The 25,684-nt window shown below is 38.1% G+C and overlaps 1 protein-coding gene across 2 annotated transcripts in view; it reads left to right on the plus strand.

Moving 5' to 3' along the window:
- Positions 1–25,684, plus strand: part of OBSL1 (obscurin like cytoskeletal adaptor 1) — a 1,518,259-nt gene that overhangs the window by 1,154,960 nt on the left and 337,615 nt on the right. For both annotated transcript variants that reach the window (XM_044060562.1, XM_044060561.1), the window contains exon 16: positions 11,005–11,274. In XM_044060562.1, the coding sequence (XP_043916497.1) occupies positions 11,005–11,274 (270 nt within the window). The remainder of the gene's footprint in view (positions 1–11,004; positions 11,275–25,684) is intronic.

A 25,684-nucleotide genomic window follows, 5' to 3' on the forward strand; every position in this document is an offset into this window, starting at 1 on the left:
TTCATTTTTCTGCCAAGAACAACAATGTTATACTAGGCAACTGGGCTAGAAGCAGTGGTGGCTGGTGACTTCAAATCAAAGGGGGGCTGCAGGAGACAGCTGAATGGGTGGGGTCAATGGGAAGGGGTGTGGCCTGTTTTTACAGAATGTATGTTGTCCCTATTGTTTTTTCTCTGCCTTCTATAGAATTTGAAAAAGCTTAGAGTCTCCAGTTATAGCGAAAGGGTACAGTAACTAATTTTTAACTTGAGGTCTTTAAGAGTAATAGCAAATATTGCCTGCTGTAGGGAACTATGATCGTTGGTTTTCGTAGGGAATCACTGCTGGTGAGATGTCTTCATGTGAACTCACAGTAATTCCACTGGTTTTGGAGAATTTTCCCTTCTCTAAGGTGGAGTGACTATGGAGGTGAAATATATATATATATATATATATATATATATATATATATATATATATATATATATATATATGGGGTCCAATTACATTATCGAACTTCCAGAAGGTCGAACATCAGATGTTCGAACTTGGAAGATCGAAATGTGATAACATCGAAACATCAGAAAAGCAAATTTTTTCCCAGGGAAAAAATTTGCTATTCCAAAAAACACACACACAACACAAGCGCACTAAAAACCTTATAAACCTACACTAAACCTTACATACACAACTATCTATGTACTAACCTTAACCCAAACCCTAACCCTAAAGTCCGTCACTACTGCACACTTTCCTTACCTGCATCCTAACCCTAAGGTCCGTCACTATTGCACACTTACCTTATCCGCACCCTAACCCTAAAGTCCGTCACTACTGCACACTCACCTTACCCGCACCCTAACCCAAAGTCCATCACTATCGCACACTTACCTTACCCGCACCCTAACCCTAAAGTCCGTCACTATCACACACTTACCTTACCTGCACCCTAACCCTAAAATCCATCACTATCGCACACTTACCTTAGCCGCACCCTAACCCTAAAGTCCATTACTATCACACACTTACCTTACCCGCACCCTAACCCCAACATCCGCCATAATTGCCCACTTACCTTAAGCCGTTCCGTAACTTTCGCACCACAGTGGAGAAAATGTCGAAGCCGCAGAAATGTTCAACCAAATTCTTTCCCTGGGAAAGAATTCGGACTTCCACGGGCTTCGACATTTTCAACTTTCAAACTTCCAGGTTCAAACTTGTGGTATTCAACCTTCTGGAAGTTTGATTATGTAATAGGAACCCTATATACATATATATATATATATATGTATATACGCTTGAGGGAGTTTGCGGGAGGCTTGTCATTTACATTTGGCAGGTGCAAGGGGCTTGCCCCCAAGCAAAAATGTTTGCAGTTTTATATTTATGCTTTGTGTGTTATAAGAATCTGTGCATTTAACTTGTAGTAGTAATAAAGTAGTTGGTCTTATTTAGACAATGTGATTCGACTAAATTACTTTTCTAACTAATGTGGTTTTGACTTTTTTTTCCTGCCAACTATGTTTTTTTGTAGGGGTGGTGTATGCATGAAACTGTGTATACACAGGGCAATATTGAACAATCTGAAGAAAGACAGTTTAGTAGTATATAATTTTTAATGAAGACACCAAATTCCAGTTGCACATAAATGTACATGTGGTCTGAATTTTATGCCCAAGTGATTGCAGGCAGGTCACAGTGTGTATGTTGGGGATAGCTGCTGCTGTTATAGAAAGGTTTTGGATATGGAAGTGTTTTATCAATGAAGCTGATTCATGCTAACAGTATGAATTGGTACAACTGTCAAACTGGTATGTTTAAGCGGAGGTGGAGCTTTAACACTAACTACAAAACACACCTAATTTGTATTTTTCTGTGGTGAGGTATTTGGTTTGGTTATTTTAATACAGGTGATATCCGAGTTTTGGGAATTCAGGAATGTGTGTGGTCAGGGTCATTTTTTTATCTTGTTCCACTTTAGTATAGATATATTGATGTAGATCTAAATGAAGCACTGGAAGCCTGTTTCAGGCCACACCACCCCATTGTGACATTACAGAAAGGTTAACTATTGCACAAGAGTTGATCTTACCCTGCTCTTTGCCAGAAAGAATAAGGAAAGGACATCTTAACAGGAATATAAAATGACTTTACAAAAATGCCATAATGGCACAAGCAATTGCTGTAGGGAATGGAAGCTAGTCATTATGAAGTACTGTACCAGTGGAACCATATCTTTTAGCTGGTCTGATGAAATGGTAAATGAACCACAGACTTCACTATTAAAACACAAGCAACCAGTTGTTGAGAAAATCACTTAAATGAAGATGAGGATAATAGTCTTAAGAGAATTGCCACAAAATGCATTTATCTATAGTGTATGCAGTTCAAGGTATAGGACAAGGCTCTTATCTGTGAATAACTGTTATTTAATAACTAGAATCAGTGATGGATTCTTTCTGTAAGACATCTTTAGAATATCCATTGAAAATGGGTTTCCAATGCTGTAAAAAATTAATAAAAGCAGTTCACAGTAACATTAAAATAATTTTTTGCAGCAGAATTCATACCAGAGTCTGTCACAAAATGCAAAAAGTTAGAAAATACTCTTCTTTCCACATGACCTTGTCATGAACTGAGGAATGGAACCTGCAGCTATAATTGCAAGAAAAATTGATAATTAAATAATTTTTTAAATTTACCAGAATCTTGAACTTTCATTAGATGGGTTGTAATACAATGTAAGAAGAAAAATTGGAAATACTGATAAGAAAATGAGAGTGTGGAAGAATAACTGGAATCAAAATCGACTGAAAGACTGCTGAAGAGTTTAACATACATGCATCAGGAGAGATAATTAGTGATATAAGAAAGTCTGATTTTGATAGTTTCTGAATATTACCACTTGTGAAATCAATGTCTATTTAAGCAAAGCCAGCATAATTGTGCCAAGTAATTGAGAAAGATCATTCATAGGATTTTTTCCTAAATTACACAAAGTATGTGAAAATTTAGATTATGTATACAAGTTAAAGGAATGATGAGAGTAAAGCCCTCTACATGGGGGTGGGGCATTTGCCCCCCTTCACATGTGATCCATGCTTCACTCTTTCAATCCGTTGTACTAATTAGCTTCACGTAAATGAGTTTCACTTAAGCAGTTATTGATTTCACAAACTTATACTGATATTACATAAGCTTACCAGCTCTACTAGTGATTGTGCAATCCTGGCATTCTGTTTTCTACAAAATGTTACTTTATGCATTTGTTTCAGCAGAAGCAGAAAAGTATTTTAGTATCATCCCCTCACTAAAGTTTGCTTAATGCATGCACCTGAAAATAAATATTAATGTGTTTCAATAGCTATGGCCTGTGAAGCATAAAGAATTAATTATTTTGCATATGTCATCCTGAAGGCTTACACCTTCTCAGAAGGATGAGAATATTATAAGGTTCAGAGGTCATTACTAAGCTTATGACCCCAAAGAGCAGTTTTAAGCCTAGACATACCTCTCAAATGTATCTGACAATGTTTGATACCCTAGGATTATTTTAAGGGGTGTATATATAGGCTTGGACATGGGTGTTCAAGCATTTACAGGCCACCTCTCCCTGCTAGAGAAAAAGGTGCTAGACCAGGGGTTAATCTCTAGTTCCCTATTTACTGGTCCAAATTACACTTGAATTGGGATAAGGAAGAACTCTGCATCATAGAGACAGAAAGCCTGTTATACAGAAGTGGTAGTTTCAGAGACTCATACCTGCACCTCCAAGATATCCTATTTGTGATGCAGACAAGTAATTCTGGTGTTATTTATTTTGCAAATGTTCAAAAATTGCTAAATACCACAAAACTGAAAATAATAAAAAACAGCATAAAGTCAAGCCAATGAAGCAACTTTAATAAACACTTTAAAACTATCCAGTAAGCACTTTCGTCCACACAATGAACTAAAGCAGAATAAAAACATCCCTTCTATAACACCATCAATTAAACTACATGATTCACTGGATGTAAAAGGCTAATAGCTTAGTGCTTTAACCCTTTCCTTTTCAAATACTCAGCAAACTCTTCCTTGTTATTTAAACCAGGGGGGTAACAAACATCTAATTCTACTTGCCATTTATATTCCATTCAACCCAATTCATCTTCTGCATCTAACTTTAAGTTATATCTTTCCATTTGGTCTAAAACAATAAATGTTAAATCTATCTGGCATTTTCTAGTTATGAAGTGCTTGCTTAAAGCATTGTTATCTTTTTGGGCAGCAATAGCATACTTATGTTCGTAAATTCTTTTATATAGTTCTCTAGTTGTCTGTCCTATATAAAAAGAGTTGTGAGACATGCACTTGGCCAAATACACCACCAATCTACATCTGTAGGTGTATCTTTTCTTAATTTTAATAGTTCTATTATTAATAATAAAGTCCTCAGCACCTGTATAAAGATAATCACAGAAACTGCAATTAAAACATTTAAACATCCTTACTTTGGTATCAACACTCTTGCACAAACTCAATCTTGATTGAAAATAATTCTTGAAATATTTTCCTCTTTTTTGAACACTAGTACTACTGCCACTGATTTACTACTACTACTTCCTGCAATAAATCTGGATTACTACTTAAAATCTTCCAATTATTTTTCACAATTTCTTTTATAGACCAAGGATCTACGCTATTCGTAACCTGCATAAATGTAATTTCTATTAGCAGGTTTTGCATATTGCTTCCTGTCTAGATGTCTTAAATCACATACTTACCTCCAACTTGCTTCCACTACTTTGGCTGGGTAACCTCTATTTCTAAAACTCCCCATGTAAAACTGCACCTTCTTTTTTAGAATCCTTATCATTTTTGATTAACATACTAGCCTGCATTAGGTGTACTTTAACAATGTTAACCTTAATATTCTTTCGGTTCATACTAGGATAATCCAAGTTAAGAATAATTTGGTACCTCTTTTTTGTATATCTTGGTAAGAAGCCTGCCATGGTCTTAAAAAACAGTGACATCTAAATATTTGATACTTTCTTTATCATATTCCCAAGTAAATTTAAAAACAAACTTTTCCAAACTCTCATAGCTTCCTCTCCAAATGAAATACATATCAATTATAAAATGTTTATAAATTAAAATATGGCTATAAAAATTGCTATTTAAAATATAGGCTTTTTCCCAACCATGCATAAAAACATTTGCATAGCTTCGGGCCATAGCAGCCCCCATTGCTACTCCATTTATTTGCCGAAATAACTTATCATTAACCTCAAAATAATTGTAACTTAAAATTATATCTACAGCTTCCATAATTAACTTAACAGTATCATCAGGGAAAAAGCTTAGAATCAATTAGTTGAAATCTAACAATATCCATACCATCATTATTAGGAATTACTATATATAACAACTTAATATCCAACATAACTAAAAAATTGGTTTTGCAAACCATATCATTTTCTAACTTTTGCATAAAATCAAAAGTATCCTTTATAAAAGAGCCACTCAATTCAACTACCTTTTGTAGATGCTTATCAACATATATTGCCAGCCCCTCAGTTTTACTCCTGTTGCTAGCAGCTACTGACCTAAGTGGGGTATCATCCAAACTTTTATGTATCTTAGGAAGACCAGAAATCATACTCATTTTTAGATTTTAAACTCTTAAAAACTTCCTAATATTTTCAGTTATCCTCCCACTACTAAACCAGTCTTCTATAACAAATGTATCTCTTTGAGATATGATATTTATATCTTTGAGATTTGATATTACACACACACACACACACACACACACACACACACACACACACACACACACACACACACTTGGGAAAGGCTGGCACTGATTTACTAGCTTGCCCCTCTTCCCAGAGTATAAGGTAGTTACTGCTACCAGACACTCTAAGGCTCTTACAAGGGTACCCAATTATACTGAATGAAATTAATACTAATATAAATTGTAGTGTTTGACCAATGCAGTAAGGCTTTCAGGAGTGGCCACAGTGTCGCCAAATAAATATAAGTACTCTCAAAGGTTAAGATATTCTCTAAAGGGCTAGCCACAATGAAATATTTTGATATATTTAATAATAAATAATAAAAGAACATGAAATACTAAATATCTATTTACAATAAACACCAGAGTTTCAATCACAGGAAATATTAAAAATAACATGGATGAACAGAGTCACAAAGATACAGAAGAAAGAACTTAACTAATCTTACTATATTTCCTGACTGATCTAAAGAATTACTATTCCCTGGTTGCATACTAAAGAAAGGCAAGATGAAATGGGTGAGAGATTTTTCTGTCAGATTCCAAAAAAAAAAAAAAAAAAAAAAACAGACTGCTCTGAGACTTCTGTTATCATTTTAGTCCTGGATTACAGAATGCCATTACACACATCTGGTCATCTGACTTCTGGTTCTCATACTACCCCTTCTTTACTAGAAACTTTAACCTGAATCTTGCACACATGTGCCATAATACACACATACAGAGCTTTCCTAAGTTCTGTTGCAGCTTCTGGAAGTCATAAAACAATTTCAAATTTCCACCCTTCCAGAGTAGCAATTAGTTCAACCTCAAGGACAATACAGAAGTTTTCCTACTACAGGCTTTTTGTTTCTGGCTGCATTGAGACCTGTGAGATACAATAATTGTTGCCTAAATTAAGTAATTTAATTTCAAACTGTTTTTCAAAGTTAGGTTTACTGAGATTTTCTCTTTTCTTCCAGTATTCTCTGTTACAATGTATTCATTTCCACAGTTGCAGTACAGTCTGTCATACAGGTGTATTTCTTTTCTGTCCAGCAGGACATGCTTTTGGTACATTTTTTAACACAAGCAGCTTTACAAATAAATACATTTTCAACACAAGCACCTGTACAAATCAGTTTGATATACAAATGACATATAATTCTTTACAAAATTCCAGTTAGCTATGCTGGCATATGTTACACATCCACAGCCCTACTTCTCCTGGTATAGCTGGCAATACCTCACATCATCACAACTATTTTTTTGAGGAAATATCAGAAACTGACTAATTTTTCTGATGGGTTAGTGGTTTGCTGGGTCACCCCCACATGCCATTTTCTGCATAGAAGTGACTCCAATGAAAAGCAGTGCCATTCCATACTGGTTTATATAGGCACACATCTTCCAAACAGATTCACATGCTTAGTTATTGTGTAAGAGCTGTTTTCCAATTGTCACCAATGTAAAAGTGGAAACAAATGACTCTGAGGTTCACAAAGTATGCAAATACTACTACAACAGGTGGGAATCAAACATGAGAAATTTATGTTCTATATATTTCTCTGTCCTCATGCCTGCTGACCATCAAACCACTACCATCATTATCTATGTATTATGCACTGGGACAAGAGATTTAGTACCCACTTGTTATTCCTCTTAGCTGAGAATCAGCAGGTCTCATTCATTCACCGATCATATGAGAGCAGTATGTGGTGCAAATGTAAACTAAGCAGCCATGAAGCTATTATAGCTGTAATTTCCTAAATGTGTTATTCACACTTTCATCATTGCAGGGACAACCAGTACCCATATATTCAATGCATGCATGGTACTGTGCATGCATGGAAAAGGCTTATGGTCATCTGCTTGTGTTGTTACAGCATGTCCTACCTATATCAGGCTCCCTGTTTTCCATGTTACAGGTTTTCTGCCCTTAGACTGGGGTAGAGAGTCTGCTAGGAAATGCACCTTCTTTCCCACTGGATGGAAGAGCAATAGCTGCTCACTTCCCCATTCTGTCATGACCCTTTTTCATCCACTCAGGCCACCATTCAAGCCCAAATGTTCATGGATGGTGTGAGCATTGTATCCCTCTGTCCTGCAGAATGGGAAGCACTTTCACATCAAGAAAACATTTTTCTTCCAAGGTCCCAAGGAAGCATCCAACTCTGTCAATCTTTACAGAAATGCTGATACTTCCTATGATTTATTCCCTCAGTTGGAGGTAGAGCAGGCATCCTTGTCACTTTATAAATAAGTACAATTGAAATCACCACAAGCTAAGAAGTATTATGATGATCTAAACACACAAGATCTTGTAAATAGCTGGGGTCTTCTCTTCCCTTTCCTTCTATGGGCTACAAAACAAAAACTGTCACGCATCCTAATATTTGTACTACAATGTTGTTTATACTGAAATAACTCACATTTAAAGGCTCATATTGGATTCAGTGCCCAAGGTATAAACTGGTGTATCATCTCACAATATACAGAAGACAGCCATCAGATAAAGTACGCCTTTTCTGAAAGAAGGATTTCCATGTAAATAGTACTTCCTTTTTTATTGGATTTGTTTTCACATAATACTTTCAGTGCGAGTGTCATATAAAAGAATTTTGCTAATCTGAGAAACTGAGAGCTTGAAACAGTAATCATGCATTGCTTTGCATTTCATTTTCACTGTGTATGCTTTTCATGAAAATTTTGAGCTGAAGTTTTAAATATAAATCTCAGAACTCCTATACAAATGCGTATAATACCAAAATAAGAATGATTACTTTGTATAACTTGTACTTGATATACAGTTTCTTGCAGAGCCATGGTAATGTACAATGGTAAAGGGAGTCCCAAATCAAATGCAAATAATGTAGCCTAAAGCAATGGTGGGAGCCATGAACCACTACCCTGTTACTGGAAAACTTAGTGGACATATTTACTGGAACTTTAACAGCATCACGAGGTAAAAGATAGGCAAGAAGCATGCAGTCAGTGAAAAAATGTCAGCTTTTAAATGACAAATTCTCATTTTTATCACTGGACCATTCAAACTGCTGGGAGAAATCAGACAGCAACTGAGGGCACAAAAACACAATAAAATGAATATAAGAATGATCAGATGAGAAGGAAAGAAAAAACAGAAGAGGAATAAGTATTGTGGCAAGTACAGAGATCTCCTGGAACATCCTTATGTCATTTAGGATTTAACACAGAAATGGTGGAATGGTTAAGTAGAGATGAACTGAAACCAAAAGATGAAAGGTTAATAATGGCAGCCCAGGATAGTGGAATACATACACTGTGTTTTACAAAGTTCATTGAACATGTGGCAGAAACAAACAAATGCAGGTTCTGTGAAAGAAAAAAAAGAAAGAACTGGAAACAGTTGCACATCTTGTTGCTGGGTGTGATGTACTCATGGGTAGTGGGCAGTGCACTGGGAATTGTACAAATACTACAGTAGATATGTAGTTGTAAAGCACTAGAAAAATGAACCACAAAGCATTAATGAGAATGATGCAGTTCATATCACTTGGGAACACCCATTACCAACACTTCAGAAAATAGGTAAGAGAAAAACAGAGATAGAAATCCAGGAAAAAAGAGAGAAGTGGAATAGATTACTAAAATTGTTACACCCCATGATTACATTATCTTACATACAGAGAGAGGCACAAAGTCATAAAATACCAGGATTTGCAGGCAGCAGCAAGGGCAATGTGGAAAAAAAAGATACTCAGACAGTTCCAATGGTGGAAGGAGCAACAGGGCTAAAAAAAAAAAAAATTTACAGTCATACTTAGATATACTACTAAAACATGTAACCCTGCATGAATTGCAATAGTAGTCACTTCTGGTCACATTGCAGGTGCTGTGAATAGCACTTTTAGCTGACATCAAAGACTGGACAAATATTTATTTCATGAGCTCTAATCATAACCTGGCTTAGGTATAGGGCCCATTCCCATCACGGTATTAGATACCCAAAAGACTTGGAGAAATTAAAGCTAAGGAGCAGACATAGATGACTGTTACTCTATTATCTGTGTAATCCAAAGACGTTTCTCAGTGAACAACTGCATCTCGAGGCTATCACAGCCTCAGATGGATCTGTAATTGTATTGCACTGCTTTCTTCACTCTGCTTATTTTTACATACAGCTACGGATTCATTCTGTTCGAAAATGTTATTCAGACCCTGTCAATCAGGTAGTGAGGCAACCAAGAGTTAAGTATAACTCCTGATGCCAGTGTGTCTTGTCTGGGATGCTGACGCTGTCCATGTTTTTCAAACATCTTTTTAGCAAGGCTTAAATTCACATTTTATGAGTATTATGATTTTTTTTTAATTACAGCAGTGATTTAGTCATGGAAGTACTTTAAAGGAATAAACAAAACTTGGGCAGTCAGTATTTTCTACATGTAGGGCAACTTCACCTCCCGTCATCTCTCTCTTCATATTTACATACATACTGCAAATTGCTGACTGTCTCTTAATTCATTTATTTCCCATGGCTCTCTATGACAAATGTGTTAATCAACACTTAAAAAAAAAACTGTGGTCCACTTAGAACAACAAATTGCAAAACTTGTTATACGCAAACATTTTTGCAGAGGGGACTTCACCGTCTGCACGAACCAATGATGGGAGGGTTATGCCTCCAACACCCCCTTCCACTTATATATAATAATGGTAAGATTAGTACACCTCACAGGAGGATGGATATTCCAGGATATCACAATATCATATATAATGCATATTCCCTTATTCTCACTTAATTTTTCTGTAGTTCTGGGAGTAATAGTTACTGTCCTGAGACATACTGTAGGCATCTATTTCCTTCCAAATTCCCACCATGCTTTTTTTCTAAACTTTTACTTTATTTTGTGTAAAATTTGTAACATCCTGTATGATGTAGTTTAGACAGGTTTGAACAAAGCTGAAGGCCTGCCATATCCATCACATGCAAACTGTTAGTCACACAAGACTGAGCAGGACAGCCAGGAGAAATGAGAGACAATGTCAGATCTCAGTGAAACTGTACTGGAATGGTGACTTAAATGACTAAGAATGAACAAAAACCTTATTTTTGAATTACTAAATAAACCAAGAATTGCCAGTCTCAGATTACTACTTAACTGAACCATAGTCACAGATCCTATCAGTATAAGAATTAATTGCAGACACAAGGGTTATGGTAACTTCTTCAGTACTGTAATGTCTGTAGTTAATTTTCTCATTTATTCCTCCTTTTTTCCCAGTTCCTAGGATTGTTGAATTCATTGCAGAGTTGCACAATGTAACCGTACTAGAAGGAGAACATGCCACCTTTAAATGCATGGTGTCTCTGGATGATGTCAACCTGAAATGGCGGTACAGGGGGAGTGAGATTGTTGACAGTGACAAGTTTCTCATTACAAGGACCAGACTGAACCATGCACTGACGATCCGAAACTGCCAGCTATGTGATAGTGGCAGGGTAACAGCTGATGCAGAGGGTCTCGTTTCTGAGGCTAATCTGCAGGTACAAGGTAAGCTAATCTTCTTAAGATTGTGTTCTTTTCTGCAATGAGCAAAAACTCATGAGACCACAGCACAGTCCTACATTTAGATGGCTGTTGTGTGTTTAGTAAGCTTTAAGCCAATGAATGGGGGAGGGACCTACCTATGGTATTTTATTCCTAAGGATTAATCATCATCAGATTATTAGTTGCCACTTACAAATAATTTTCTCAAAGGACAATGAGGTTGACTTTGAAAGCTTATGCAGACCTGGTGCTGTCCTTTAAAACTATAAAGGATGGAAGGAGTAGGAATGAGAAACTATATATGCTACAGTCAGTGCAACAGATGCCATTGAGCTATTGCAGCAAAATACCCAATAAGAAATGAATGTAAGAGTAACGGATTGCTGAATGACACATTAATACTTTCAGAACTTTAATTCCGTGATGAGTTAAGTTGAGTTATTGCATAGAAATTGGTCAGCTTGTCACTCAGCAAAAGTAATTTAACAAGCACAGTTTCCCTTGAGCGTATGCTGTAAAATGCAAATGTCCAATATAAAAAAAATTAAATAAAAATGAGGGTCTTGGGAACATCACACCCCAATGTAATATATTATTACACTGGTGCATCATCGGAGGGGGGGGGATCCTTATTCTCAAGCAGTACATGACTAGAACTATGTATTTGTTAAATGTAGTAGAGTTTGTACGGTGACTTAAATAATTGTCATTTCTACAAACTTTTTCTTTCAGACTTAAATAGTTGCATCTGCCCAACAAAAAATATAGAGTTGTGTAACCTCTTTTATGTCAAGCTTTTGGGTGCCTTTCCTAAACTCAGATGAGATTGTTTTCATTGTAGATTGTTTTTAGCAATTGTCATACAACAGTATATGATTTTATTCTGATGCTTTTTTTGGCATTTTGTTTTATCAAAAGGGAAGTTCTTTTGTTTTAAGTAGGAGTTTCTGGTCAAACTAGTTTTTGATCAGGTGTATTGCAGTGTACTTGACAGATGTTTTTGGACTGTGCAGATGATAAACTACAGTACATACCAAAACTCTTAAAAACACTTATTTTTGAGCTGATGTTTAAAATATTTGATACATACATGTGCTTGTTTCATTTGCATTAGATAGCCTTCAGAATATGTTGTGCTTATACATTTGAAGGCAAGAAAGTTAAAATAGACAGGAGCAGTACAGAATTACATGAATCGTAATGTTTTATATTGGAGTTTCATGTTCATTTCAAAGTAAACACTGTATTTAAACTGTGTACACTGTATTCAAAAAATGTTTGCATTCTTCACATTTTATGGATTTAAATGGGAAATGGAAGCAAACCTGCTACATGATTATGTTTGCAACAATGCAATTTCAACAATAGGACTAGACATCTAGCTGCTACACACACATACACACACACACACACACACACACACACACACACACACACACACACACACACACGCACACACACACACACACACACACACACGCACACACACACCTTTCTAGGCAGAAGTTAGCTACACAACCCCAAATAAGCATGAGTATCTCTTTCTATGCAAGCCTTGTTGTAACACACTGGTGATCCTGCTACCCTAAGCAGTTTAATTCCAGTCATTTACAAGTAAGAAGTTTAGAAACTGCTGCAATTCCCTTTTGTTTTTACACATCTTATCTTTTAATATGAATTTCCCTCAATAGTAAAAGTCTATCAAACCTTTCCTCACTGTACAGGACCTTATATATATAACCAGCAGCAGCCTAAGCTGAGGAAAGGTTTCAATCATTCATGCTCTTATTGCTAGTAAACTTATAGGTTCATAGGAGAATACTAGGCAAACTGCCCTGAAGGGCCATGTTAAGCCTAGCTAATAACCCCATATCAGAATCAAACCCTGTACTTTTTGTCTATGTGGTGAAGACCTTAACCATTATGCCAAACCCACCCTGCTCACAAACACAGCCATGTCTGTGTTAGAACCCCAGAACACAATGACATTCATAAGACTCAGATTCTCATCACTAAGTGCCACACACATTATAGCAGACAAGTATAATGGTCTTTAGGATATAAAATAGGTTGGTGAATCTTAAGGTTATAAAGTTGTTACAATTTATGATGCAGTTGATATTAATTTAACTGAGTCACAGTGTTTTGTTATGTATGTAGCATCCTAAGCAAATTGTTTCATACAAGTAAGGGGTCTAATGCTCTGTATGTTAGAGGTGGGTCTCCTGTAAGAAGGTGACAAGACACACAGAGATGTCAAAGGATTGTCACAGTCTGAATATAACTTTTAAATCCCTTTAGTTCTCTTTGTGAGGAATATTTGTACATTTTACAGCTGCAGTAGATGGTGTAGCAGCAGGTTATGGAACATGGTGTGATGTTCCATAACTGATCAGGTAAGAAAATTACAAAAGGGGATAAGCATCTCCCTGGCATTTCTCTTGACCCCGCAAAAGATCAGGTGAGAAACTCTATATGTTTTCCAGATGTCCGTGGCTAGATAAGTATCAAATGAATGGTCATCATGTATGAGGATCCAATGTCTTTTACTCCTATCTCAATGCATCATCTATGAGGATTTAGTGTCTCTTACTACAGTGTCAATGTATTATCCATGAGGATCCAGTGTTGTTCTACTTTGTCAGTGTATCATCTATGATAATCCAATGTCTGTTACTACTGTGTCAACGCATCATGTATGAGGATCTAATGTCTTACTACAGTGCTAATACATCATCTATGAGGCTCCAGTGTCTTTTACTACTGTGTCATTACATCATCTATGAGTATCCAATGTCTTTTACTCCTATCTCAATGCATCATCTATGAGGATCCAGTGTCTTTTATTATTGTGTCAACATATCATTTATGAGGCTCCAGTGTCTTTTGCTACTGTGTCAGCACATCATCTATGAGGATCCAGTATATCTTACTACTGGGTCAATGCATCATCTGCGAGGATCCAGTGTCTTACTACTTATTTATTTATTTGTTTTATTTTATTTTACATTTGCTGACCATGCTAGTCTAACTGGATATATGTCCATTTTCAGTAGAGGCCCGGGGAGAAAAGCTCCAGCATAAACAGTTAAAACGTTAACAATTTATAAAAAGGACATGTATATTAAAATTACAGTACAGAGATAGCATTGTTTATATGAATAAATATAATACAAATTATGGATTATAGACAATATACAATGTTTGCTAGGGGAAAAATAAAGAACAATTATTAGATCACAAAAACAGAGCAGGTATAAAGAGAAAAAGACTTGGGTTGCCAATACATCATCTATGAGGACCCAATGTCCTTTACTATTGTGCCAGTACATAATCTATGAGGATCCATTGTCTCTTACTACTGTGTCAATGCATCACCTATTAGGATCCAATGTCTTTTAATACTGTGTCAACACATTATATATGAGGGTCCAATGTCTTTTACTAATGTGTCAATGCATCATCTATGAGGATCCATTGTCTCTTACTACTGTGTCAATGTATCATCTATGAGGATCCAATGTTCGTAGGTTCATAGGTTGGTACTACGCTATTGGCCCTAGGGCCTATACAAGCCTAGCCATAACAATTCCCTGGCCATTTTTTCCCACAGTATTTACTTCCCTGGTCCCCTGTCTAGCAGGGTGACTGACATGATCCCTGGGGTGAATTTCCTATCTCCCATCCAATCATCAAGGTTTCTTTTGAAGAAGGCCAAAGAGGCACTCTGCTTGACATGTATGGGCAGTCTATTCCAGAGTCTGGGGAGTCTCTGGGTCAGGAACCTATCCCTCCAGCATGTTTTGTTCATTGTGATGACAAGGTTTAGATCCCTGGAATGTGTGTCTCTAAGGATTGGGATTTCTTTAAGTGTAGCATGTCCAACAGCTCTGGGTTTGACATAGCCTTGTATGTTAAGCAGTGATTGCCTCTGAGTATATGATATGTGACAGAGTATGGGTGGAGTTTTTTTAGACGGTCAGCATAGTGCATTTGCTTTAGGCCTGTGATTCTTTTAGTGAGGTATTTCTGCGGCCTTTCCAGTTGTTGCAGATGTCTTGAGAGGCACATACCAAATGGAGCGTTGTATTCTATAATGGGTCTAATGAGGTATGAGTACAGTGGGACAATGGCCTCCTTTTTTCTGGATGAAAAGCCCTTAGTGATGAGGTGTGCCACATAGAATGATTTCCTGACTGTTGTGGCGATGTGGTTATCGAAGGTGAGACCACTGTCCACCTGTGTCCCTAAATCTCTTATCACACTTTTGATGTTTAGTGTACTGCCACTTATGTGGTAATTCACGGGTACATGTTTTTTCCCAAAGGGGATAACTATACATTTCTTGGCTTTGAGCTTGAGCCCATGGCTCTGGCACCAAGCACATGTTTCTGTAAGGCCCTTTTGTAGAACTACATCATTTGGGGATTCAATAATGGCTCCCAATTTGCAGTCATCTGTGAACTTTGTTAGCCAGAGCCCATTAGTGTTGGCCTGTACTTCAGAGAAGTAGATGCCAAACAAGAGTGGTCCCAGGACTGAACCCTGAGGTGCTCCACTTGTCACTTGTCTGGAGCTGGATTTGGAGTTGGCTACTTTTACAGCGTGGGTTCTGTCAGTAAGCCAGTTGTCAACCCATTGAGTGATGCAGGGATTATTACCCAACTTAGTAAGTTTATCTATGATTTCAGAGTTAGGGATGGTGTCGAAGGCCTTGGCTAGGTCCAGATAGGCTGTGTGGACCATTTTACCCTTGTCCACAGCTCTGGAGACTGATTAGAAGAAGTCAGTCAGGTTTAGGAGACAAGATCGGCCCTTCACAAACCCAAACTGTGTGGGCTCCAGTGTTTGAAGGTTGCCAGTGTCTTTGTTTATAAGTTCCAAGATAATACATTTCATGGCCTTGTAGATCAGGTTCGTCAGACTGATGGGGTGGTAGTTCTTGGGATTCAAGGTGGATCCCCCCTTGTGGAGTGGGATAACTGTAGATGTGTGCCACTCAGTGGGCACGAAGCCTGAGGTGAGGCTATGATTAAACATGACACATAGGTGAGGTGCTAGTTCATTTTGTAGTCCATGTAGTGCACAGCCTGGGATGTTGCCTGGTCCCATGGAAGCTGTATTTTTAGCTTTGAAGAGTGCATTTTTTACCTGTGTGGCCGTTATTACCGAAATTTGGCAATATTTTGGTATTGAGATGGGCCCTTTAGGAGATGAGAGGGGGATGAAGTTTGCACTGAATCAATCTGCCAGGATATATACAATATCTTTGGGATCAGTATATTTAATGCCATTCTGTTGTAGCTCAGAGCAGATCTGAGCATTGCCATTTAGATTCTTGACATAGCTATAGAATTCCTTGTAGTTGTCTTTGGAATCTTTGGCAATTTGATTTTCATAACTAGCTTTGGAGGATTTTATGAGGGATCTCAGCTTCTTACTGAGGCTGGTAAGGGAGTTTTTTGCATCCTGGGATTTTCCTCTTTTCTAAAACAGTTTCTTCCTTTTGTTGTTAAGTTTGTTTATGGCAAGGGACCACCAGATTGGCTTCCTTATTTTGGAGGAGAGTGTATTGGTTCTGTTGGGGATGGCACGATTCATGCACAAGTGGGTGTGCTCATACAGTGCCTTAGTGTAGGATTCAGCAGTCGAACTTTCAGTTCCCGTCTGCATGGGAGTCATAAAGTTTGTCACTTTTGACTTGAGTAGCATGAAGTTGGCTTTGGAGAAGTTTTTTACAGGGGTTTCCTTACTGAGGGGTGGAGGTGGGATGTGGATGTCAAGGGTGATTAGCTTATGGTCAGATCTGACCAACGAGGGGGTGACCATAGGTGTGGAGCATCAATTTCCCATGTTGGTAATGTCCAGGTCTAGGATATTGGAGCCCCTGGTGGGACTAAGGATTAGTTGATCCAGGGCATTGGAATTTATGAAATCCAAGAACCGTTGGGCAAAGGTGTTGGTACATGAGTAGTTTTTCCCAGTTAATGGCAGGGTAGTTGAATTCACCCAGTATTAGGGTGTTTGGTTGTATCTTAATATTTTCCAGTATGTTTAGAAAGTCTGTTACTACTGTGTCAATAACTATGGGGATCTGATGTATTTTATTATTGTGTCAATGCATCACCTATGAGGGTTCAATGTCTTTTACTACTGTGTCAATGCATAATCTATGAGGATCCAATGTCTCTTACTACTGTGTCACTGTATCATCTATGAGGGTCCAATGTCTTTTACTACTGTGTCAATGCATCATCTATGAGGGTCCAATGTCTTTTACTACTGTATCAACGCATCATCTATGAGGATCCAATGTCTTTTACTACTGTGTCAAGGCATCATCTATGAGGGTCCAATGTCTTTTACTACTGTGTCAATGCATCATCTATGAGGGTCCAATGTCTTTTACTACTGTATCAACGCATCATTTACAAGGATCCAATGTCTTTTACTACTGTATCAACACATCATCTATGAGGATCCAATGACTTTTACTACTGTGTCAAGGCATCATCTATGAGGGTCCAATGTCTTTTACTACTGTGCCAATGCATCAGCTATAAGGATTGAATGTCTTTTACTACTGTATCAGTGTTTAGTTGTTGCCTATCAGTAAAATACAATAATGACAGAAGGGCACACCAACTGTCAAAAGTAGAACAAGTTTTTATACATTAAAGGCAGGATACTTTCTACTGTATCCTTCATGTGTAATGTTGAACGACATTTAAATGGCGATGGAGTTGGTGGGGTTAAGTAGATTACTCCCAATTCTGTATTTGTATGTTTATTGGCTGAGCTAAATACTTGAGTCAGCTTTGTTGTCTGAGAAAAATATACTACAAAGTTGCCACCACAGCAAAGAGTCTTAATGGATACAACTGACAAAGGAGATGATGAGGTCAGGACACCTCTCTTTCTCACCTGTTGTGACTGAACTCTTAGCCAGTTGTGGATTTAACTTACTACAGCTTAATTTTCCTTAGATCACTTATTTACTGTATGACTCCATTGAGTAGTGTACCAAATGCTTTAGCCGGATACGTTAAGATGCATGGACAGAGACTCTTTCATCCAAGGGGACAGACACCTTCTCAAAGAAATTTATGAGGTTCACATACAAGACCAATCTCTTTCAAAATTGTACTGGATGACATCATGGGATAGGAGGCTTACAATGTCTTTTTTATTAAGTTCTGTGATGATTGTCTCCATCACACTAAGAATATGTGTGCGAGCCTAAATGGGCTGATATTCTTGTAGTTTGTGGAAGTGCCTCCATTGTAGATTAGAACTGGACTAATCTGATTTTGGATATCAAGAGCAACCAGCTGGAGGTGCTCTATTATGAATGTGCATAAGACGGTATACTAGCATTTATTACTGTGCAAATTAGGCTTCCTGGCATCTCATACTGTCCCGAGGAACTGTCATTTTTGACCTTATTGAAGGTAGGTGTGACAATTTCAGATGTAATTACACAAAGGGTCCAGTTAAGAGGTCAAAGAGTGTATAGACTTCCATGTTTGACCTGAAATTTGCTCCATTTTTATATTAGTCTGTAGTTGTTTCTGTTGCATCAATTATTGGGTTTCCTGTTTAAGTTTGAATACTGCAAGTGAAATCTCCCAAACTGCAAATATTTTATGAGGGATTATAGGAAAGCATACACCAAGTCTGAAGTTGCTAAATCTTAGAGAATTCCCTTTCTCCATGTTAAAGAAGTCTCAGAGTTAGTATGGATAAGTAGTGGGGTATGGGTGACTGCAGCCTCCCATAACTCAGGTACATGGGGCTTCTCATTAAAAAGAAAGATTTTAATGTATAAAAGCAACTTTCACAATTCACTATTTTTCAGGAAAATCACTTACTGCTTTTAACTTCTTTGGGGACTTATACTCTTGAATCTTGCAGTAGGGGACAGTCTTATGATGGTGTCCCTGTTGCATACTACAGCCTTGGTTCCTCCCCTTAATTCTTCAGATGTAATTGTAGAAGACTTTCTTATTGTTACTCTCCTAATGGCAAATTTCGCAACAAATGAAAATGTGATTCTTTTGATGGTTTCAGCGAGCTGTTTTTGGGTGGATTTGACCTTAGGCTTGTTATACTGAGTTGTGTTTGTGTAAAGTTTAAAGAATGTGCACCTTGTTTTCTTTTGTTCAATAATTTGTTGATTTTTTTTAACTGTTCTGTTTAGTTTTACTGCAGAATTTTCCACTATATGTGTGTATAACACAGATTATTTTTTTTGAATTAACTGTTTAATACACTGGAGGTTGCTGCAATCAGTTTGCCAATTAGCTTGCAATAGAGGGCTAATATACTGTCCCAACTGACTGATGCAAAATAATTTTTCAGAGCATACAAATTGCCATTTGAAAAATCCTTAAACATGGTATAATTTTGTGAGGGTTACTTTAATGTCTGAGGAATATCTAAGCATTGGACCCAGAATGTAAAGGGAGACACCTAACATTTAGTTTAACACAGCTGGCAGGGATGTTGCATAAGATATCTAGTATGTTCCTGCACATTGTTGGTGCTTTTATCATCTGTGCAAGAATAACAGTTCCCAACATGACCGTCTCTCACAAGCTTCGTAAGAAGCCTTCCAAATTTTTCTTAACAATTTACCAGAAGCACTTCTCTCTTTCTGAGAGTTCCACTACAGTAGTGTAAAGTGTTAAGAAAAATTTGGAAGATTTCTTATGAAGCTTGTGAGAGTCCGTCATGTTTGGAATTATTTCATTGGTTTGGTGTGCCACTTTTCAATTTATTTGTTATCTGTGCAAGAATGTTAATGTTTATTAACTTAGTAGATTTTGCACCACATTGTTGACTGATGCATTATTTCTCAGTCAATAGAGGAATAATTTAGGTCCCCAGGTGGAAACGTATTTTCTCTTATGAGAAGGCTTGCAAATTTTATTATGAACACAGTCATGGTCTGATTAACATGGATGGAATCTTGATACAACATTTCAATATTGTATTTTTTATTGTAACAGTAATGTGGAGCACTTCAGTCCACAATTTCTTTTGAAATACTGAGTTATTGGTTCATACATTCATGGAAGGTTATCAGGATAACAGCTCTAGAGCCCTTACAAGCCTAGCCATATTTATGCCAAGTTGCCCCAATTGTCAGTGGTTAGGTGAGTGAAGTTTGCAGAGCTAAGGGTCCATGGAAGTTAATACCAACTTTCTCTGTCCAAGAAGAACATGGGCACCACCCCTGGAGTAAATTTGTGGTCACCCATCCATTGATCTAGGTTGCGTTCGAAGAGGGTCAGGGAGGGGCTCTGTTTCACATGAATTTCCATGGAAGCTAGTTCCAGAGAAGTGGCAGTCTCTGGGAGATGTATCTATTTCTTCCTCATTCCTCATACCACCTTGCAATGACTCATCCAACTACTTCTGCTATTACTTCATCCAACCCAAAACAATCCCTCCCCTACTAAAAACTAATTTTCTCTCTAATATCTATTGTACTATACTCTCCAGTCTCGAATATACTATTACCCTCTTCATGCATAATATTTTCCTAACCTACTAATGGCTACTAGCTATATATTTTGAAATGTTAAACCTACAATTGAGTTTATAACACAAATATTCAGTTTATGTAAATGTTGAAATTTCTGTATTGAATTATGTCTTTTCATTTTAGTAACATTGTGACAAGCCAATTGCAAATATCATGGAGTTTATCTGTAAATGTTTAATTAGCTGTATGAACTATGTCCTTTTGTAACGTGAAATCTAACTTGCAGTTATTGTGGAGCTTTTCTCCCTTGGCCTCCACTGAAAACGGGCTCTTATTGGGCCAGTGGACTTCCCTGGTTATCAAACTTAAATAAATAAATAAATAAATAAACAAATCTCTCCAGCATGACCTGTTCATGTCAGCCAGCAGGTTAAGATTCCCGCAGTTTGATTTATGAATGTGTAACATTTCTATCAGGGCCTGGTTAGAGACTGTCCTGTAAGCCAGGCACAGGTCACGCCTTAGCAACCTGTAGGAGGCAGAATACAGTGACAGGGCTTTCAGTCTTTCCATGTAAGACTTGTTTTGTGTACCCTGTAATTTCTTGGTGAGAAACTCTTGTGGTCTCTCCAGTTGTTGCAGGTGTCTGGTGAGGTACATTCAAAAGAGAGCATTGTACTCGATTATTAGTCTGATGAAGGCCGAGTATAATGGAATTATAACATCCTTAGATCTGGATGCAATGCCTTTACTTATAAAATGTGCCACATAGAAGGATTTCCTTACTACTGTGGATACGTAATGGTCAAAGTTCAGATTGCTATCAACCTGAGTACCAGGATCACATACCACTGGGTCTGCACTTAGGGAGGTACCGTCTATAATGTAATTAGGAGGGATATCAGCTTTCCCAATGAGAATAATAATGCATTTTTTTTTTTTTGCATTTAGCTTTAATCCATGGCTTTGGCACCAATCATTTGTCTGAGTTAACCCTGCCTGCAGTATATTAACATCACTGAGGGACTAAATGACTGCTCCCAATTTGTAATAGTCAGTGAACCTGGTCAGCCACATGCCGTCCATGTTTGCCTGGACATCTGAGAAATTCTGACCAGTAAGGGGCCCAGCACAGAACTCTGTGGTATGTCACTGGTGACTGGTCTTTTGCTAGAGGTGAAGTCATCCACTTTGACAATATGTGTCCAGTCAGTCTGCCAGTTGGCTACCCATCTGGTAATGTAGGTTAATTCCCAACTGGGAGAGTTTCTCTATAATACCTGAGTGGGGGATAGTGTCAAATGCCTTGGCTATGTCAAGATAGGTGGTATGCACTGTCTTTTCCTCATCCTGGGCCTTGGTGACTTTCTCAGAGAAGTTAACCATGTTTAACAGGCATGATCTACTTTTAATGAATATGAACTGGGTTGGGTACAGAGTTTGGAGATTACTTATGCCTTGTTAATTAGGTCCATAAACATCCTTTCCATGGCCTTGCAGAAGAAGTTAGGCAAGCTTATGGACCTATAATTCCCAGGGTCAGTTGATGGTCCCCATTTATGCAGAGGGATTACTGTTGTTGTCCTCCTTTCCACTGGAACACAGCCAGTTCACAGGCTGTTGTTCAACAAAGATCCAAGTGGGTCTGCTAGGTCATGTTTATGTTTTTAAATGCAACCTAGGATGTTGTCTGATCCCATTGATACTGTGGTTTTGGCTTTGCAGGTGACCTGCTCTCTTGAGATAATAGGCTGAGGAATGGTGGCAGGTATATGTTGAGGGATGACTGGAGGGACAGGGGGGGGTGAAGTTTGCTCCAAATCTGCCAGCTAGCAGGTGGCTATTATGTCTGGTTGAGTATGGGTGGTCCCATCCACAGCCAGGGAGGCTACTTTTACTTCATAATTAGTCTGAAGGACTTGACAAGCTCTCTAATTTGTTTGTTCAAGCTAGAGAGGGATTCCTTCCTCTACTGAAGCAGGTCCCTCTTGCCCTTAGATATTAGTTTCTTTCTCCTGTTGTATAGCCTGTTTATACTAGGGGTCCACCAGGGTGGCTTATTTTTTCAGCAAGACCTGGTTTTAATCCGGTCAGGTACAGTGCATTTAATACAACTGCTTAAGTGGTGATACAAGGCATTGGTGTACAACTTTGCATAGGTGTCCATGTTATCTGCATTCTAGGGGGCTTTGAAACTTTTTATACCATCACTTAGTAAGAAGTAATTTGTCTTTGAAAAATTCTTAAGCATTTTTGAGCTCGATGGGGTATCTGGTCTTATAATTACATCAAACAAGACTGACGTATGGTCCAATCTTACCATCACAGTGGTGGGGTGCAATGCTCTCCCATGTTAGTACTATTTCCAGGACATTTGAGCTTCTTGTGGATGGGCTGAATAGCTGTTTCAGAGCATTTGCATTGACAAAGTCCAAAAACCTCTGAGCCAGCATGTTTGTGGTCATGTATGCTTCCCAGTCAATGGCAGGATAATTAAAATCACCCATGAGTAAGGTGTTGAGTTGTATGGCAAGTGCCTCCAGTTAAGTCCATGTATGTGGTATACTTTTCCTGTTTCATGGTGAGGAACCAGTAGCTAGCTGTGATGTGGTAGATAGCTTTGCCTGTGGTTAATTGGACATGGAGTAGCTCAAGTGAATCATACTGTTCTAGACATGTACTTATCCTTAATGAAGATGGATGCACCTCCTCCTTTGTTTTTTTTCATGCTCAGTTTGTGGTCTGAACGTATGGAAGGCATCGTAGTCCTGCACGGCAGGGGTGCTTTCTGCTCTTTTGATCCATGTCTCAGTGACTGCATAGACGTCAGCATCTTCCAAAGTAGGGAGTACTTCCAGAGAGTGCAGTTTCTTCTTTAGATACCTAGCATCAAGCAGCAGTACCTTGAGTTTATCTAGATAGGATTTTGTTATGTTGAGATGTTGGTTATTTTGACATTGCCTAAAAAAGGCAGAATAGGGGTGGTTGATGCCTTTGTCAGTATCCAGGTGCAGACAATCTCTGGCAAAAAAGCACTGTCTGTTGACATTGTCTTCCCAGGATGACAAATATTGGATTCCCTTGGAATGACACCAGAATCTAAGACAATTGTTAAAGTCAATCATTTTTTGTTTATACTGTGGCATCATCCTTGGAGAACGTAGAATGCTGCTTAAGGCTAGGCTATTACTTGCTTTTGACACATAATCTGAGAGCTCAGTCATGTCTCTCTTCATATAGTTCAGTGAGGTACACCTTAAGTCACTCACCCCCACATAGACTTCAAGTCATTCACCCCCACATCGACTATGACGGAGTCATACTGGTACTTGTAGTTGAGTGACTTGAGTGACTTGACAGATCCTGGCACTTGACAGTCAGCTAAATGTAACACGACCCTTATTCAGACTGGTGAGGGGAACATCCATGTGTCTCACAATGGAGTCACTATGACTAGTACATTGGGTTTTGTGGTGTTACACCTTATGGGGTTATTTGTTGAGACACTGGTGTGTGTGTGTGTGTGTGTGTGTGTGTGTGTGTGTGTGTTGTTATATGTACTGTTTTTTGCATTGTTATGTGTGTAAGTGGACTCCATTTGGGAGGCCTTTGTGCTTTTGGTAATTTACTAGTGAGTACCTCTACATATGTGGGTTTATGTGTCATGCCCTTATTTAGTGTGGGAAGTGTGTGTGTGTGCTGATGACCTGTTCGGCATTAGATTTGTCCTTATGTGAGAGTCTTGCCTCCAATTTCATAGTGTAACTACACCTCTCACATAAAGTATTTGTTTTTTCAGGAGCAAGTGGTTGTCAGTCCACGAGACAATTCCTACATTGCCTCAGGATGGCCATGTCTATCAGGTTGGCCAGAGAGATGATGGGAAACTGCCCATTCATGATAGCAGGCTTTTACTGTATGTTTTGTTAGGGAAGAGAATGTGTTAATTTGACAGGACTGAGCTTGTACCACCGAGACTACAAGGGGGACCTATACTTTGTGTAGGCTAAGGTTGATCAATAAGGCAAAGCTGCTCAGTGCACAACTGAGTTGCTCCTAGAGCAGCACAGAAGCTTGGAAGGGTTTTACTGACAGCTGCTTAGGGAAAAAAACGAGCTTCTAGGCTTTTGCATCTATATAGGGCAATGCTAACTGCTGCTGTGCAAAGAGCAGCACTGCACAAATGCAAGGCTTAAATATGAGCAAAGAGAAACGAGTTTTAAGCTAACCACCAATCAGGAAATAACACAATAAGGCTTCCACCAGCAATCCCCAGCTCAGACAGGCAGATCACACTCCTGCCACAAGGGTACAGAAAAACAACTTCTTAATGTAGAATAGTTGGTTTGAAGCCCAAATGTAACAATACCACACAAACTACAGCTAACAGATACAATGTAATGCAGTGCAATTAACTACTTAAAACAGCCACAGACAGTACATTTTTTTTTGAAACTGCTAAAGTGCAGTCACATGGATACAACATTTGTTTAATTAAACTTAACTGAGTGGCAAGAGTTGTAATGAAGTATTTGTGGAACGAAGGGTAGATCTTTAAATTGTGCCCTTCTGATGGCATAACCCCAATTCTCTCAAAGGTAAGCCTCTAGGCAATTTAGTTTTTATTTGGGCTATTATATATATATATATATATATATATATATATATATATATATATATATATATATATATAGTTCCCTATCAGAAGCCTGAAACACTATAAGCTTGAAAATCAAAATCCTGAAACCAAAAGCCTGAAAATTCAAAATCCCGAAAACCCAAAATCCTGAAACTCAAAATCCTGAAAACACAAATAATGCTAATATGTCACTATAAAGACACTAATATCTACCAACTGACCCTGACCCTAACCCTAACCCTAAGGTCCGTCAATATCGATCACTCACCTGACCCGCGCCCTAA

The sequence above is a fragment of the Protopterus annectens genome, chromosome 2.part0 (assembly GCF_019279795.1).
Source record: "Protopterus annectens isolate FY-2018-M chromosome 2.part0, PAN1.0, whole genome shotgun sequence".
NCBI lineage: Eukaryota > Metazoa > Chordata > Ceratodontiformes > Protopteridae > Protopterus > Protopterus annectens.